Source organism: Bubalus bubalis, chromosome 1, assembly GCF_019923935.1.
Source record: "Bubalus bubalis isolate 160015118507 breed Murrah chromosome 1, NDDB_SH_1, whole genome shotgun sequence".
Lineage (NCBI taxonomy): Eukaryota > Metazoa > Chordata > Mammalia > Artiodactyla > Bovidae > Bubalus > Bubalus bubalis.
In genome coordinates, this window is record NC_059157.1 from 112,979,734 (window position 1) to 112,998,829 (window position 19,096).

Genomic DNA, 19,096 nt, shown 5'->3' on the forward strand with positions numbered 1-19,096 from the left:
CTTCTATACTGTTCACCATAGTGACTGTACCAACTTACATTCCCACCAAGGTGTAGAAGGGTTCCCTTTTCTTCATATACCCTTTGCAGCATTTGATATTTATAGACTTTTTAATGATGGCTGTTCTGACCAGTGTGAGGTGGTACCCCATTATAGTTTTGACTTGCTTTTCTCTAATAATTAGTGACGTTGAGCATTTCTCACGTGCCTGTTGACCATCTGTGTGTCTTCTTTGGAGAATGTCTTCTGCTCATTTTTTGATTGGGTTTTTTCCTTGTTCTTGTTATTAAGTTGTGTGAACTATTTGTGTATTTTGGAGTTTAAGCCTTTGTTGGTTAAAACATTTGCAGATATTTTCTCCCTCTGTAGGCTGTCTGTTTGTTTTGTTTATTGTTTCCTTTGCTGTACAAAAGCTTGTAAGTTTGATTAGGTTCCATTTGTTTATTTTTGCTTTTATTTATATTGCCTTGGGAGACTGTTGTATTTTTATATTTAAAGAGTGTTTTTTTTTTTTTTTTTTTTTAGGTATGTAGTTGGGTCTTTTGGGGAAAAAATCCAATTTGACAATTTCTGCCTGTTTACCTATGTATTCAGATCATTGATGTTTAGTGTGCTTATTGGTATGTTTGGGTTTAAACCTATCATCTTGGCTATTTGTTTTTGTTCTTTCAGATTTTGATCACATGTCTCTTTTTCTACCTCTTTTTGTATTGATTACTTTTGATCTATTTTCTGTTCTTTGTTGCCTTATTATACCTCCTTATTTCATTTGTCAGTTTTTATGGTTCTTTTGGGTTTTATAGTCTTTCTTTCCAATGGATAAGCTGACAAGGTAACTTCTGCTTGAGAAAAGACAGTCATTGAAAATACAATTTCTCATGCCTTAACTGTCCTATTTGACAAAAAAAAGAGAAGAGAGATTACTAATATATATCTGATATTTTGTGATATGGTCCTGTGGTAGCTAATAAGCAAGCCTAAAACTAGTTCTGAAAATGAAAACAATTTTTGCCTAAGGGCTGTGTCATTGCTTCAGAATACCTGGAGCCTCTTTTATGATTTTTCTTTCCAGGTTTACTACAGGCTCAAAACATCATCCCTCTTATCCACAGATTTTACATAATTAATTAGTTAATTTTTGGCTGCACTGCATCTTCATTGCTGCACACAAGCTTTCTCTAGTTGTGGAGAGTGGGGGCTACTCTTTAGTCGTGGTGCATGGGCTTCTCATTGCTGTGGCTTCTTGAAATTGTTGCAGAGCACAGGCTCTAGGCACACACACTTCAGTAGCTGCAGCACATGGGCTCAGCATTTATGACATGGGGGCTCTAGGGCATGTGGACTTTAGTAGTTGTGACACAGGGGCTCTTTTTAGTTGTGGCTCAAGAGCCCAAGAGCATGTAGGCTTCCATAGTTGTGGCACATGGACTTAGTTACTCCACAGCATATGGAATCTTCCTGGACCAGAGATCGAACCTGTGTCCCCTGTATTAGCAGGAGGATTCTTATCCTCTGTACCACTAGGGAAGTCCCACAGATATTTTTAGCAACATTGGATCCCTGGGTCATAAGTGCTGAGCAGAAAAATGTCCTGTATTGAAGTCTGGATCCTTCTGTTGCTTTGGGCCCTCCTCAACCATTGTCATTTAGTAAACATGTTGAAGCATCATACACAAATCTAGAAAGGCGTATTAAGCAATGTATGTTTTCTTAGTGGTATGGGTGGAAAGGTGCAATTTGATCTTTACTTTCAATATTCTCTGACCTTTAACCACCAGAAACTTGATTGAGGTGGTAGACTTTTATAATCTTGTGATTATTTTTTACCCTCTGGCATATATGTCATCTCAAGGTATCTAACCCAAAGCATATACTGTCTGTTCTTCAGGTCCTGTCAGCGTGAGATCCTCAATGAAGTAGATTAATATAATATTCTATGAGGTGTTAAGATGTTAAGTGCTTATAAGCCAAGATTTAGCAAACTTTTTCTGTAAAAGGCCAGGTAGTAAATATTTTATATTTTACAGGCCATGTGGTATCTCTTATACCTACTCAACCTAACTACTCAACTCTGCTGGTATAGTATGAAAACAGCTATATGCAGTATGTAAAAGAATAGCTGACACTGTCTTGCAGTAAAACTTTATTTATAAAAATAGGTGCTAGGCTGGATTTGGTCCGTGGGTCATGGTTTGCTAACCCCTGCTATGGACAAATCAGTGGCACACAGTTGATAAAACCTAGTGGCAATATGATAAATTTACTGATATCTGTATTAAGTAAAAGCAAAATGCTTCTGATCTTCTGTTTTAGGATAGATAAAAAAAAGTATACAAAAGTTAGTACCTGTGTGCCAGGGAGTTAATTGGTTTGTTCCACATGGAGACTGCATCTGGAAAAGCATGTGCAGTTGGAACCTACAGTAATCTGTTGTCATCCTCTATGATGCACCTAGTTTGGAGACAAACTGGAAAGTTAAAAAGGAGTATGATAGGAATCATCACCTATGCATCTTTTTAAGCGAGCCTCGGGTGGTCACACCAATCTCTGCCGTTAGCCTAGGGATTAATTTTTTGATGATATTTGGATTGAGGGAGCTCCAAGACTTCCATTGGTCTTTCCTTCTCCAGTAGTTTTAATTCCATAGGTCTGGCACTTGCTAAGAATATATGTTCATTAAAATATACACTCAGGATCCAGGAGAATTACCTTAATTTGGGGTAGGGGTTCAATTTGACCTACTAGGAGGAGGACTTTATTAGAAACTCCTTGTATTACTTGACTTCCGTAAGTCTCTACTCTGATGTGTAGATTGCAATGGTATCTTGGATCACCAAATAGGAGATACTTGGAAAATAGGGAGAAATCTGGAATTTGTTATTTTAAGAAAGGGAGAGGAAAATTATAAGAAGAGAAAATTTTAAAGTAATTGGCAGTTGGAGATTATCATAATATTAACTTTAAATTTGTTTTTAATTCAGATCAGGCCTGCATAATATTTTCTGTATAGTCTCCCAGTTTAAATATACTTTCTTGTTTTGCAGTTGTCTTTCCTAAATGAATTTATTTTAGAATCTGATTAATAGTTATTTGATAAACATTATTTTGCAGGCCTTTTTCTCTCTTACTTTTGGTATCTTTTTTCTACAGATGTTCTGCTGGGGTCAATATGTTAAATACTATGTCCTACTTTTACTTGTTGTTTTTTTTTAAACATTTTATTATAGAAAAATTTAAACATATATCAAGTAAATAGAATATTATAATTAACACTTTTGTATCCATCATCCAACTGTTATAACTATATCAATATTTTGACATTCTTGTTTCATCTGTACCTCCCCTCACTACCCACTTATCCACTTGATAATTTCTACAGTTCTTTCTCTTTTTCTTTTTAAATTAAGTTTTTATACAATTTATAAAGGTTATTTTCCATTTACAGTTACTATAAAATATTGGCTATATTCCCCATGTTGTATAACACATTGCTGAGCCTATCTTATACCCAATAGTTTGCCACAGTTTTCTTTTTTAAGGGAAATTTGCACGTACTAAAATGCACAGATATTTGCTGTATGGTTCAACAAATGGATACAGTTGTATAAACCACACTCTGTTTCAAAATATAGACTTTACTCTTATTCACGTATGGCACGGCACGGCCAACAGATTAGGAGGTAAGAGTCTTTGCTGTGATTTCCCCAGGAAGGAACGGGAGAGGCAGAGAAAGTACATTTAAGATTGGCTAGATTGAATACTTGTAGTGATACCTGCCCCTGGGGCGCTTCAGGCAGGGGAATAGTGGCCTTCAGTATAAGAACCCTGTAGTTAGGAGTGTGGGCTCCGGATGTGGGGTTTGCTTATGGAAGACGTGCTTGCAGGTGAGTTTTTTGCCATCTCTACGAATTAAATAGTCCCGGGAGAGGCAGTCCTTTGATGTCTGCAAGGCCCCAAGATGTCAAAGCATCAAAAATACAGAGTAAAAAACCATGATAGTACATACACCTATCACAGTGTGGACCATTTCCATCTTCCTAGAAAGTTTTCTTTATGACCTTTCCCACTCAATCTCTGTCCCACTCCAGACAACCACTATTGAGATTTTTTTCACTTTAAAGTAGTTTTATTTGTTCTAGAGCTTTATATAAACAAGACTATATAGTATAATTCTTGTGTTCAGCCTCTTTTGCTTAATCCAATGTCACGTGTATGTTGCATCTCTGTAGTTTGTTCCCCTTTATCGCTGAGTAGTAGTCATTGTGTGGGCATACCACACTTTGTTTATCCAGGGTGGGTAAACATTGGACATTAGCTTGTTTCCAGTTTTTGGTTATTGTAGATAAACCTGTTATAAACATTCATCTTTTGTTGCTGTGTGTTTTCATTTCTCTCAAGTAAGTATTAGGAGTCAAGTTGATAGGTCATGGGTTAGGTGCATGTTTAACTCTTTATGAAACTACCAGTTTTTGGAAGTAGTTGTGCGATTTTACATTCCCACAAGCAATGTTATGAGAGTTTTGATTGCCCTCTATCCTCACCAACATTTAATGTTGTTATTCTTTTAAATTTTATATCCTTCAAAACAAATATATGAAACCCTAAATTTAATACACGTTTCTCAGTTTCTTTAATACCTCTGTTTTTAGCATAAATACTTGGTGGTTAATCAGCGTTTTGTCAATCTATGTAATTTCCTAGACAATTTATTAGTTGCCTGCAAATGTGGCTGTATTTGGCTGTTGTCCCACAATGCATCTAGATTTCCCAATCTCTTTCTCATACACACACACACACACACACACACACACCCTCATAATCTAACAAATATTTATTGCTTTTTTCCCTTCAAAGTATTATGCTTAAATATTGTAGGGCATTTTATAAAGACAATAAGCACATGTCTGGTTTCAAGATGGGAAAAGCAAATAAAAGTCAATAAATAAAATACAAGGTAGAATGTGATACATGCTCTAAGATAAAAAGGAAGTAACACTTTTAGACCTTGGAAACTTGAAGGACATGCACATTTTCGACAAGTGGTAATGATAAGAAAGGGTCTTGTAGTGAAAAAAATAGTGTGTTTTTGTACCCTACAATTAGTCTCAGTCATAATTTAGTAAGTTATGCTTATTTAGATAGAACTGACTTGAAATTTCTCTGCGTTTTAAAACCTGTGTCTCCAGGTGTTTTGGACATCATTGAATGACTGCAACTTCTGAACTTTGTCTTTGACTCAGCATAGACACTAGTATTATGAGGAGGTTTGAGGTTAGAATGGGACCATCTTTTTGAATACTCACTATGACTGTTCTGGTACTCTGTTTCACCAATTATTTTTCTTTTCTCTTGATTCTTCTATTTCTTCTTCTCTGAATTTGTTGTTCCACCTATAAATTTATTAAAGTCTCCTTCCTCCACCCCATTACTGGAGAAAAATAATTATTTTTCAATCTTGTTGTATCTGTCAAGCTGTCATCCTGTTTTCCTCTCCTGTAACTGCAGAAGTGTTTACTTACTGCTTCTGCCTCGTATCTTTACTAGTTATTTAACTTCTTGCAGTCTGAATTTTGCCTTCAGCCACTCTTCTGAAACCATTGAATACTTGCTGAAGAGTCAGAACCATCTTAGTCAGTAAATCGAAATCTTTTTTCTTTTCAGTTCAGATGGTCTTTGGCCTGTTTACAGGCGTTGTAATCCACGTCTTCTTGATGGTCTCCCTTTCCTGAGCTTCTGTTGCTCCCTCCTCTTCTGTTTGTTCTACATCTGTCTTCCCTGCCTCCTCTTCCTTTCTGTGAAAGCAGTATTTACCAAGGATTTGCTGTTGGCTCACTTCCTTCAGTGTAATCTCATCCAAACCCTTCCATTCAGATGCAGACCTCATCTGTTTTTCCAACTCACCTTTCTTGCATTCTTCAGTTGCTTATTAAACATATCTCATATCTCACCATCACTTCAAGTTTGATATGTTTAAAATGTCTCCGTTCTCAATCAAACCTGGGTTTCTTCCACTGGGTCTGCTAATAGTACCCTTATCTTTCTAATACCTGCACTCCAAACCTTGGCATTTTCCTTGATTTTTTTTTTTTTTTTCATTTCCCACATCTAGTTAGTTGCCAAGTCTAATAATTTTAGATTCTCTAATCTCTCTCACCTCTTTCTTCTCCATTTCTACTTCACTATCCTAATTCAGGTCCTCAATTCAGTCAGTATCTTACAATGACTCACTCATGAGTTTCTTAATGCAGAGTTGTAGAAAAAGTATGGGCTTTTCAGACCCAACTGCTGATTGTGAAGATGGCCCTTACTAGCCATCTTAGAGCAAATTATTTAACCTCAATTTGTAGGTGAGAAAATTCAAACACAAAGAATTTAGTCATTCCTACCTCACGAAGTACACTGTTTTAAAGGATAAATGGGACTGTATATCCCTAGTGAGAAGGCACTAAGAAAATATTATGTATCTCTCTCTACTTTTAATCTCTTTACAACCCATTTACAGGTTAATATTATTTAAGAACAGCTTTAATCATCAATCTTGCTCTTCCATGTTTCCCTGTTGTTGAGTTTGTTCATAATTTTTAGCCTCATATTTCAGACTGTTAATTTGTTTCAGCCTCCCTTTCTTACCTAATTTCTTCCTACTTTTATAAACATCTTTTTGAGCAAAACCAAACCAGTAGCAATGCCCAATAGCAAAGTGGTTAAGAGCACGAATTCTAGAGTCAAGCTGTGTGTGTGCCCAGTCACTCAGTCATGTCTGACTCTTTGCAATCCCATGGACTGTAGCCTGCCAGGCTTCTCTTTCAGTGGAATTTTCCAGGCAACAATATTGGAGTGGGTTGCTATTTCCTACTCCAGGGAATCTTCCCAGCCCGAGTCAAACCCAGGTCTCTTGCATCTCCTGCATTGGCAGGCTGATTCTTTACCACTGTGCCACCTGGGAAGACCCACCTAAATTTAAATCTCAGTTCCTTTACTCAGTTTGGGCAAATTTCTCAATCTCCCTAAACCATAGTTTCCTGTTAGAAAAAACTTCGACAACTGTAGTGTGTACTGCATTGAATTCTTGGAAGGATAGCATGAAATTGTATATATGAAGCACTTGCCGCTTGGTACATTGAGAGCAGCCACTATTAGAAGGATTAGAAGTAGTGGCAGTGGTTTTTGTTGATGCTGTTATTATTTGCTTCTCCCATTTTCATCTCCAGGCTCCTCATGTTCTTTTCTCTGTGTGGAGTACAGTTCTTCCCATTTGTACGTGTCTAAGTTTTAACCATCTTTAAAGACCTACCTTGGTTCTCTTACCATTGCCGTGTCACCTAGTTATCTTTGCTCTTCAGAATTCCCTAACTCTTTTAATTTAGAATGCTTATTACTTCCATGAGCTTATCTGTCCATTTTGCTGTAAAAGACTAGAAATGCCTTGCAGGCAGATTGGATAATTCGTTTTTTTTAATCCTGTAAAGCACAGCATCTTACACAGAATCATGCCCAAAAATGTATGCTGAATAAATATATTAGTTCACTATACCCAATAGCCCTTTTGTTCCAAGGGATTTGCTCTTATTTCTTTGGGAATTTTTTTAAACTTTCCATTAATCATTGGCACATTAAAATTTTAATTTTGATGTGAAAATGCAGTTATTGGGCTCAAGGAGACTAATCTAAAAAAAAAAGCATCATAGCAGAAGACAATAATAGCTAAACAAATAAAAAGTGATCTGGTAGTGTTATTTTGAATTAAACAAAACTATTATTTTCTATATTACCTCTCATTTCTTCATTTCTTACTGTTCTAAACCTGCTTTATACCTAATAGTACCTATCATGGTGCCAAATTAAAATGTGAAGTAAGCATTTGTGGATAATAATTCATCTAAAATCTGTTTTATAAAAAAATATGTAATATAATTCATTGAAATGTGATTAAATATCTTGTTCAATTCATTAAAATGAGAAAGTGTCCTTACAAAGTGTCAGCCTCACATTTTGTGCAGGTGGAGTTTTTCTTAGTAAGCATTCCCACAGGTATTAGGAAGGGGATGGGGTGGGAGTGGGGGAATCTCCACTTGAGAATTTTCTTTCTTGTGGTGATTTGGCACCTTTCCAGCCTGTCCGTCAACATAATTTGTGCCTTGTCCTTGTTAAAGGAGGCTTGTCATTTGCTTTAATGCCTTTAAAAATGTTTCTAGTTATTTGAAATAATTTTTAAGTTGTATACTATCATTATAAAGAGAGTGCTCCAAGGGCCTAAGAGGCAAGTCTTAGAAACTTGGTAAATATTATTATTTATTTCTTAAATAGCTATTGATCAACACATTAAAATGGTAATATTTTTTCATTCAAGAACGGCCATTCCTTACTTGACCACAAAAGGCTATGGTTCTTAATTACAGTATAGATTACTATTTGGTTTTTTGGTAAGATAAACTTGTATACTTTTGGAGAAGGTAATGGCAACCCACTCCAGTACTCTTGCCTGGACAATCCCATGGGCATTAGAAGTGTTATTTCTGTAATCTGTTTAGTTATCAGGTAGCTTTGTGCTTGAGGTCCTTGCTAAGGATTTCTTTTTTACTTGGAGGTCAGTTCCCCCTTACTACCCAGAGGGAGTAGAGAAGGATGGAGGGAGGGATGCAGAATAGGACTAATTGTTAGACCATTGGATAGATTCTTAAGTTGTGCGATTTTTTCTCTAGTGATAGAAAATCTGGTACCAATACTTTACAAAGACATTTAGTTTTTGCTTTCATATTAATCTCAAGGAAATTAACTGGGAGAACAAGCAGTTAGCTTTGGCACAGAAGAAATTTAAGAAAATATATCCTATATTTGGATTCCTACTGAATTTGAGGAATAACTTTTTTTCGTGACATGTGGGTTTTTGTGTTTTTATGAATTATTTAGGGATGCTTTTCTGCTGTAATGGTTGAATATAAGTTGCAAAGATTTAATCCTTTATATTAATGTTCTACCTCATTAACTTCATTGTTAGGGCTTTTACACTTCAGTGATTTAAAATAAAATGATCTAAATATAGTTCTGTTGTCCTCTTTTTCCCTCTCTCTCCCTTTTGAGGTCTAGATGATTATGTATTTAATTTTGTGTTTTCATTTAGACTCTATAGTTAATTTTGTTAACTGCAGAATGATGAAGGGAAGCTATTGTATATCTAAATGTGTTATACCGTAAAGCCCCGATGGATAGGGCATGTGTCTGTAAAATAAACTGGTCACTTCATCAACTGTTGTTTTATCTTCAAGTGGTCTTCAGAGACCAGGAGCCTCATAACTGTAAGAGTCCATTCTATTATAGAGTTCAGATCAGTGGTTATAGATGAGCTTTCACATATACCCTGTGGTATTTATAGCCCTGGGACCCAAATAAGGAAGAGCTTTGCTTAAAAGCAAGCTATGTTTGTCCTTTAAAATGTTTCCTAAGCATTTTCAGAAAAAATAGGAATTATGCAGTGAATTTCTGAGCAAAGTCACCTTCGCAAATATTTGCAGCTAAAAAATATACATGTTTGCAGCTACTTGTAAATGGTAGACATATTTAGGCAATAAGATTTTTTTCCTATATGGTTTACTGGCAAATGTGAGAACTCCTTAGCACTATGTACCTCAAATGCAAATTAGGTGTCTTTGTTAAAAATGTAGGAAAAAAGTTAACTTGAGTTCAAGGGAATGAAGCTGTCATGTCAGACATTTTGCATTTTAAAAAATATGTAATTTGTAAGGTATATTATTAAATAATTTTTTGAAGATTCACCAATATTTGATCCATATAAATTAAGCAGTGAATTTCATTTTATATAAGTATAGGTATTGATGTGAGATATTGATGTTCATTTCTGATCATTTCTTTTATTTTTTAGCTCACCAGAGACTGGAACCAGCAACTCTTTCAGGGATTGTGGCATTTATCCTTAGTCTTTTATGTGCTGCTCTGAATTTAATTCGAGGCTTTCATGCCATAGAAAGTCTCCTGCAGGTACTGTGCTATTTTTGCTATTTCAGGTGACTGTGCCTTTTGATTCCACTTGTTACACAATTGATTTAGATTTGGTTATTAGTACAACTTACTGTGCTCAGATTGTGTATCCTTTATACTACTCTAGTTTCCTCTCCCCTTAAAAACACTACTTTCTAGTTGGCTTCTTCGACTTAACTAACAAATATTTATTTATTATCTGCTCTGCAGGAAGCACTGTTTAGAGGTATTCTGGGGAAACCAAGATATGTGTGACAAGGGCCTTGCAGTCTCAGGCCCTGGAATTGAATTGGGAGGCAGAGAAGTCCACAAATAAATGACAAGTACAGAGAGTTTGAAAGAGGAGTCAGGATACGAGAAGGAAGCTCTGAGGGGGGCGGTGAGCAGGACCTGGAAGGACCTGAGTAGACAGAGATAAGCAGAAGAAAGAGGAGAGCACTCATAGGCAGGTTTTCGTCCTGCTTTTGGGTTTCCTACCTAGTTATCTGCTTTTTTTCTTTTTTATTGATGGCTACCTCTGAAATCGCTAATTTTTTCAGATATTGCCAACTATTTTGTTTTCCAGAGGAGTTTCTTCCAAAGACTATAGCTATCAGAACATACTTTTTCTCTTACTCTTTTTGTAAACTTTTGAAACTTCCTTTCTTGAAATTACACACATCTCCCCTTTTCCTTTCCCTGTTTTTACTCACATTCTCTGAAGAGTTTTTGACACTTAAACATTGTAAATTAGTTCTCTTTTTTTTTTTGGCCAGTATTATGCTAAAAATATCATTTGTAAGAACCCAGTCAAGGCACTTGATATTCTGTTTTAAAGTTGCTGTTAGTTTGGGGAATACACAAGAGAGTGACATCTTGAGTACCTTCTGAAAGTCCTCAGCGATATGAAGCCAAGAGCAGAGGACATCACAGCTTTCAGGCAACCGAGCTATCCCTCCAGGGGGATTGGGGGTCTTCTTATGACTTCCCAGCTCCTCTCCTGAACATCCAGGCCTGCAGGTAAAGCCCCTGTTCCCTTTCAGGCACAGGGCAGCTGGCTGCTGTCTCTTGGCATTCCTACCCTGGTTGCTTAGCTGTTTAGCTTTATTCTAGTAAGTCATCAATTTCAAACCACTTAAACAACCTGCCAAAAAGAAACAAAGGCAATTTGGAGACTGCTGACTGGAAAAAGCTGATAAATAAGATCTTCTCTTGCCTTAAAAAAAAAAAAAACAAACTTGATATAGTGGGAAGAACAGTCGTATAGAAGTGTGAGAGCTGATTTTTGTTTGTGGATGAGCAAGAGAGAGGGTTGACTCCAGCTGAGCTACTGATTAGCTCTGTGACCTTGAATTGTTCACCTTACTTTCTGGCTCCTCAGTTTCATTTCTTATAAAATGAAGCAGACTTCCCTGGTAGTCCAGTGGTTAATATGACTCCTTACTGGGGATTGAACCCATGTCCCCTCCAATGCAGGGGACATGGGTTCAATCCCCAGTAAGGGAATTAAGGTTTCCACATGGTGTGCAGCACAACCAAAAAAAAAAAAGGCAAAATACATCCAAATAAATCCATCATGTTAAAAAAAAAAAAGTGAATGGTGAATGGATAAACAGATTTCAGCAAACTATACAGTGGAATATTATTCAGTAATAAAAAGAAGTGAGCTATCAAGCTACAAAAAGACATGGCTAAACCTTAAGTTCATATTGCTTAATGAAAGAAGCCAGTTTGAAAAAAAACTATATACTAAGTGATTTCAACTATATGACATTTTGAAAAAGGCAGAACTCTAAAGACAATAAGTGAACAGATTTGGAGGGATGGAGGAAGGGAGCATGAGGATTTTCGGGCAGTGAAACTGTTCCTATTATAATGGTGGTTATGTCCTTATAGTGCACATATAGTGTTAGTTGCTCAGTCGTGTCTGACCCATTTGCGACTCCAAGGACTGTAGCCCACCAGGCTCCTCTGTCCATGGAATTCTCCAGGCAAGAATACTGGAGTGGTTACCCATTCTCTTCTCCAGGGAATCTTCCCAACCCCGGGATCGAACCTGGGTCTCCTGCATCGCAAGCAGATTCTTTACTGTCTGAGCCGCCAGGGAAGCCCTATGTCATTATACATTTGTCAAAACCAGTAGAATGTACAACACAAAGAGTGGGCCCTAATGTAAACCACGGACTTCAGTTAATAATAGTATGTCACTATTGGTTCATCAGTTGCAATGTTAGTGCATGATGTTAATGATAGAGGAAAGTGAGTAGGGGAAAGAGTGGATATATGGGAACTCGCTGTACCATCTGCTTAAATTTTCTGTAAACCTGAAACTGCTCTAAAGAAAGCAGTCTGTTCATACGTACACACACCTCCCCACTACCACCAGATTAAAGCAAAGACTGGAGGCACATTCTCCAGACTTTGATATTTCATTAGGTGTGGCTCTACTTAGTTAAAGTACAGCTTGTTACACTTGGCCAGCTCTTAAGAAATGGTGGATGGGGCTTTCTTTTCTAACAGAGTGGCAAAGTGTTCCCCTTCACATGGGCCAGGTAGGGACACCAGAGCCCTAGCCAGAATGGAGCCTGGGTTCAGAAGTCTGATTTGTATTTCATAGTCGGATATACAAATTTTTGCTGTCTGAGAACTATGGCCATTTTGAGAAAGCCACTGAGAGACAGAGCAGGTTCTCTGAAATTGTACCCACCAGTCTCTCTCAGCTTGGCCCCCAGCTCCCCTCATCAAGATGTCCTGGGAAATAACTGTAATTTGCATTAATTTGCACAAGGAAAGTCTGGAAAGATAAGAAACCAATAAATGTAGTGGGAACTGGATAGATAGGAAGCAGAGTAGGATTGGGAATCTTCACAATATGTATCTTCTTAATTTTTACTTTTTGAACCATATAAATATATGACATTCAGATTTTAAATGCTAAAAATTAATATTTATTAGCACCTATTATGTAATCTGGAAAACACTTTTCTTAATCCAAATTAATAGGTAGATTTTCAAGAAATAGAAATTTCAGGCAGAGTAAAGGTATATACGTTTTCATGGAGGGTAAGAGGAAGCTGAGCATTTTCCCTACATTTTTGAAGCTTCTTATTGTCTGTTAGAGTCTACAATTTCCCTAGGAGCTTCAGGGTTTTTTTGTTTTAAACAGTTCCTTAAAACTGTGGTGGTGGGGTATGAAAGCAGCATGGGGTGAATTATGAATGGGGAAAAAGTTATAGTGGTCTTTTATAGTTCAGGATGCTTATATCTTTGAAGATGTGTCTTTCTGATGGTTGATATGGAATTCTTTTTCACTGTTGTCCTAGACTAAATTCACCCCAACAACATTGCTTTCTCACTTGACCCAGGGAACTGTAAATTGTTCCATGTGGGGTTTTTAGCTATCTGGAGGCTAGGGACACCTGGTTATGTTACTGTCTTAGCATTGTTTTAAGTCTTTGTTCTGCCATAACCCAAATACACTCATCAACAGTTGAGGTTCCTAAAACAATGATGCTTTAAGAGAGGAGTGAGGAAACAAAAGAGTACAAAGTTGGGGGAATGTAATCTACAGGTACTTTGTCACTCATTGGTAGTTTTAAGGTATTTTCCAGCAAATTTTGATCTTCTCACCTAAATGAGAATTACTGCTTTTGGAAATTCACTGGACCAAAAGTAGAGATTCCCATTGTTCCAATTATTGGGGTTTTTACATCTGTATAGAGAGAATGTTCTGGTAAGTGACTGGAGCTTGGAGATATGTTTCCTTGTCTTGTTATGAAAATAATGAAGGAGTGCTATGTAGTGTTGGATTCCATGTAGTGTTGGGTTCCTGAAAGATGGGATGGACAATAGGCTAACAAATGGAGAAAAATGTGATTGCAGAGAGCACTGTGATAAACTTAGAGCTCTTAGCAGGATGAGTTTACGCGTGCAAACTAGATTAACTTCAACAGTACATCTTTTATAGCTTGAACTAACCTGAAAGAAAATATATACAAAATTAGGGACCTGAGTTCTCTCTCTTTTACTCTTCCCTCAGCATCTCTTTTATCATTGTTTGTGACTTGTGTTGGTTAAAATGTTCTTTTTATTCTCATTAAAGCCAGTGAACTTAAGACATACTTCTTAGCCTTTTCTCTTTCATCACTGTACTTTGTGTTCAGAATAATCTCTACAGTTGCTGTAGATAATTTTTGATCAATAAAGTAGATCTTTTTGAGATGGTCCACTGTGTAGACTTGAGTGCAAAATCCCGAACATGGGTCTTAAACCTTTATCTGTTCTGAACTTACCTGTATCTAATCACACCCCACTGGTACAGACTTAGTCATATGGCCGCACCTATCTGTAAGAGGAGCTGGACATTAAGCTCAGCAGCCATGCCCCCAGTTAAAATGCAAGGATGCTAAAGAAAAAAAAGATATAGCTATCACAGGACTGGAAATAGTTTTCATTCCAATCCCTAAGAAAGGCAATGCCAGAGAATGCTCAAACTACAGCACAATTGCACTCATCTCACACGCTAGTTGGAGAAGGAAATGGCACCCCACTCTAGTACTCTTGCCTGGGAAATCCCATGGACAGAGGAGCCTGGTAGGCTGCAGTCCATGGGGTCGCTGAGGGTCGGACACAACTGAGCGACTTCACTTTCACTTTTTACTTTCATGCATTGGAGAAGGAAATGGCAACCCACTCTAGTGTTCTTGCCTGGAGAATCCCAAGGACGAGGGAGCCTAGTGGGCTGCCGTCTATGGGGTTGCACAGAGTTGGACACGACTGAAGCGACTTAGCAGCAGCAGATCATGGTAGTAACAGAGAAAGTGCCAAGACAGTACCTAGATTAAGTGGCCTCAGCATTTCTTTAATACTTGATTTAAGAGCAAAGGTTTTATTTGGGGGCCATATTTTTAGATCTAGCTGAAAATGTATAGTGTGTGTCCTGAGTGTGAGCAATATATTGATATTAATTTCAAATTTGATTTTTTTAAGGCTGTGAATTCTAAATACTCTCCTTAAGTATTAAAACTGCCACATTTATCTTCAAGTATGTAACTTGGTTCCTGAGGCAATTTAAATTTGAGAACCCACAGGAATTAACATTCCTGTGTAGTTAATGTCGTTTGAAGGTTCAGCACAAGTTTGTTTCTTCTGGATTAATAACTGATTCTTAGGGTGATAACGAGCGATTTATTACAATGCCCAGTACAGAAGTTTTTCTTTGGTATCTAAGTTCAGACTGGGGAGGTTTAGGATGAGTACAGCTCTTTTTCAAGTTGGTAAATTTGATTTGGTGTTCACAGTAACGTGTAAATTAGATTATTTTCGCTCATTTCCATACTTTGTTCTGGGTTTAGAGATGTTATTGTGAATTGACACCTCACGAATGCATAAGCTTTTATCACATTGGGCTTAATTTTCCTGTGTGCTTTTAAGGATCAGCCTTGGAATGATGATCTTAATTAGGCTGATGCCAACCAGAAGTAATTCACATGTGGTGCACTAGTAAAAAAAAAAACAAGTATTCTGATACAGAAGTGGAAATGCTGACCTAGAAGTCAGAATACCTGGGTCACATTTGCCAATAGCAAACTTTGTGACCTTGGATGGGTTATTTTACCTTCTTGGATCTCATTTTTCTATTTTGCAAGAGGAAAGTTTTAGACTACATAGGCTCAAGGATCACTTCATTACTATGGCTCTGATTCTAAAATTGTTCATTCAGTTCAGTTCAGTCGCTCAGTCTTGTGCGACTCTTTGCGACCCCAAATTGTTTGTAATAGATACTGTAACTAAAAGTCAACTTGCTTTTATTCCTGGAGTTCTTTATTTCCCATAGATTTGTTACTACCTTTTAAACAAATTATGTACCTATTAAAACTCAATGGAAGTTTTTATTTCTTTAGTAGCATTATATCTATGTTAAGATGCAGTGATTGCTTTCTTAAAAAAAAAAATGCATTTTTCGTGTGCTCTGTGCATAAAGAGTTGGAAGGAAAAGTATAAAGAAGAAAAGAAAAATCCCCCAATTTTCTCTTATTTTATTCATATCTACCATATATATACACACATATCATACCATTATGTAACTTTGTGTCTTTTTTCACTGAAGTTTAAAAAGTGAATGTTTCTCAATTATTACAGACCTTTAAATAGTATCATTCTAATACATTTTGTGGCTATCATAGGAAGCTTCTGCTTACCTTGACATCCTCATTTTAAAAAATTCTTTCCTTTTATTAGTTATTTCTCAAGCAGTATATTGATACCCTAGCATCCTCTGAAGGTGAATGTGATTTAAAAAAATTTGAACTCTTTACTTCAGCCCTTTCTTCCCTGCCCCGCCCTTAATGCCATCTCCTGTCCGCCCTGCCCCCACTGACTCCCACTTTTCTCTCTCTCTAAACCTCTGCCCCATGTTTCCCCAGCCTGTAGCTATTCATCTGTTTTTCATATGCTTCCTCTCTACTGGCTCTGTTCTCTCAGCTCATAAGTATGTTATAGCCTGCTGATCTTTAAAAAACAAACAAAACACCCCTAAAAAACTTCTAGATGTATGTTCTTTTCTAATATTTTGAAAGCATAGACTACACTTGTGCCCCTATTCCCTTACCTCTATTCTCTTGGTTTACCATGATCCCTTTCTGCCCTTCTAATTCTTTCAGTGACCATTAAGTTCACCTGTGTCCTTCGGGTAACCAGATATTGCAGCCGCTCTAGAGGTCTTGTTTTATGTGTCCTGTCTCATCACACATGTTGTTCAGTGCTTGCTTTTGAAAATAATTCATTGTTTAAATTCAAAAATAATGTTTATTTTTGAAAACTTAGAACCAAATAAAATAGATCACTGTTAATAGTTTGATGGTTTACTTTACTCTTGACATAATCTCATCCCTTCATTTCCATGAAACAATTTTTCCTATTGTATCTTTTTTCCTTTCTCTTCTTGTTGTTCAGTTTATTTGGTAAATTTCGTCCTCCACCTGTCCTTTAAATTGTAGGGTTTGTGTCATGTGCTTGGCTTTATATTCTTTTAAGTCTACATCTTCTTGGATATTTTCATAATGACTTTTAAAAAAGTTAATGCGTGTATATCTACAGACATCAACAGTCATGCATACACAAGTAAAATATGTACATGGTAAATTTCAAGCCTGTAATTTTCATAATAGGCAATTCTCTTCCTATTTCTCCTCCCCAGAGTCAACCACTGGTGTATCCTTCTAGAGAGACTATGTGCATATGTTAGTGAAATGAAGTGAAAGTTGCCCAGTTGTGCCCGACTCTTTGCAACCCCATGGACTATATAGTCCGTGGAGTTCTCTAGGCCAGAATACTGGAGTGGGTAGCCGTTCCGTTCTCCAGGGGATCTTCCCAACCCAGGAATCGAACCCAGGTCTCCTGCACTGCAGGTGGATTCTTTACCAGTGAGCCACCAGGAGAGCCCACATATGTTAATACATATGTATTTATAGATTTACTTATATATTCTTTTAAAATTATTCCTTTGTAAATGTCAGTATATTATTCATATTGATTTGAATCTTTTCCCATCTAACTATAAATCATTTCATGGCAGTATATAGAGATTCTTGTTAGTGACTGAAAAGAATTTTTTTTCATTTGTATCCCTGTTTCCCCCACCACACACCATTTTATTTTGAAAGAATTCAAACTTACAGAAAGGTTTTAAAAAACAATACAATTAACAGCTACCAAACCCTTCAGTGCCACAGTAATCCAAGTCTGTGCCCCAACCAGTAATGCTGACGAAGCTGGAGTTGAACGGTTCTATGAAGACCTACAACTAACACCCAGAAAAGATGTTCTTTTCATTATATGGGACTGGAATGCAAAAGTAGGAAGTCAAGAAACACCTGGAGTAACAGGCAAATTTGGCCTTGGAATACAGAATGAAGCAGGGCAAAGGCTAACAGAGTTTTGACAAGAGAATGCACTTGTCATAGCAAACACCCTCTTCCAACAACAAAAGAGAAGACTACCATGGACATCAGCAGATGGTCAATATAGAAATCATATTGATTATATTCTTTGCAGCCAAAGATGTAGAAGCTCTATACAGTCAGCAAAAACAAGACCGGGAGCTGACTGTGGCTCAGATCATGAACTTCTTATTGCTAAATTCAGACTTAAATTGAAGAAAGTAAGGAAAACCACTAGGATATTCAGGTATGACCTAAATCAAATGCCTCACAATTATACAATGGAAGTGACAAATAGATTCAAGGGTTTAGATCTGATAGACAGTGCCTGAAGAACTATGGATGGAGGTTCGTGACATTGTACAAGAGGCAGTAATCAAGACCATCTCCAAGAAAAAGAAATGCAAAAAGGCAAAATGGTTGCATGAGGAGGCCTTACAAATAGCTGAGAAAAGAAGAGAAGCTAAAGGCAAAAGAGAAAACGAAAGATATACCCATTCGAATTTGGAGTTCCAACGAATAGCAAGGAGAGATAAGTGATCAATGCAAAGAAATAGAGGAAAACAATAGAATGGGAAAGACTAGAGATCTCTTCAAGAAAATTAGAGATACCAGGGAAAATTTTCATGCAAAGAAGGGCACAATAAAGGAAAGAAATGTTACGGACCTAACACAGGCAGAAGATATTAAGAAGAGGTGGCAAGAATACACAGAAGAATTATACGAAAAAGATCTTCATGACCCAGATAACCACGATGGTGTGATCACTCACCTATAGCCAGACTTCCTGGAATGCAAAGTCAAGTGGGCCTTAGGAAGCATCACTACAAACAAAGCTAGTGGAGGTGTTGGAATTCCAGCTGAGCCATTTCAAATCCTAAAAGATGATGCTGTGAAAGTGCTGCACTCAATATGCCAGCAAATTTGGAAAACTCAGCAGTGGCCACAGGACTGGAAAAGGTCAGTTTTCATTCCAATCCCAAAGAAAGGCAATGCCAAAGAATGTTCAAGCTACCCCACAATTGCCCTCATCTCACACACTAGCAAAGTAATGCTCAAAATCCTCCAAACCAGGCTTCAGTAGTACGTGAACCATGAACTTCCAGATGTTCAAGCTGGTTTTAGAAAAGGCAGAGGAACCAGAGATCAAATTGCCAACATATGTTGGATCATTGAAAGAG

The 19,096-nt window shown here is 37.1% G+C and overlaps 1 protein-coding gene across 6 annotated transcripts in view; it reads left to right on the plus strand.

Moving 5' to 3' along the window:
• The window catches only part of SEC22A (SEC22 homolog A, vesicle trafficking protein), an 86,243-nt gene that overhangs the window by 48,255 nt on the left and 18,892 nt on the right, over positions 1-19,096 (plus strand). For all 6 annotated transcript variants that reach the window (XM_006078561.4, XM_044942581.2, XM_044942582.2 and 3 more), the window contains one exon: positions 9,881-9,996. In XM_006078561.4, the coding sequence (XP_006078623.1) occupies positions 9,881-9,996 (116 nt within the window). The remainder of the gene's footprint in view (positions 1-9,880; positions 9,997-19,096) is intronic.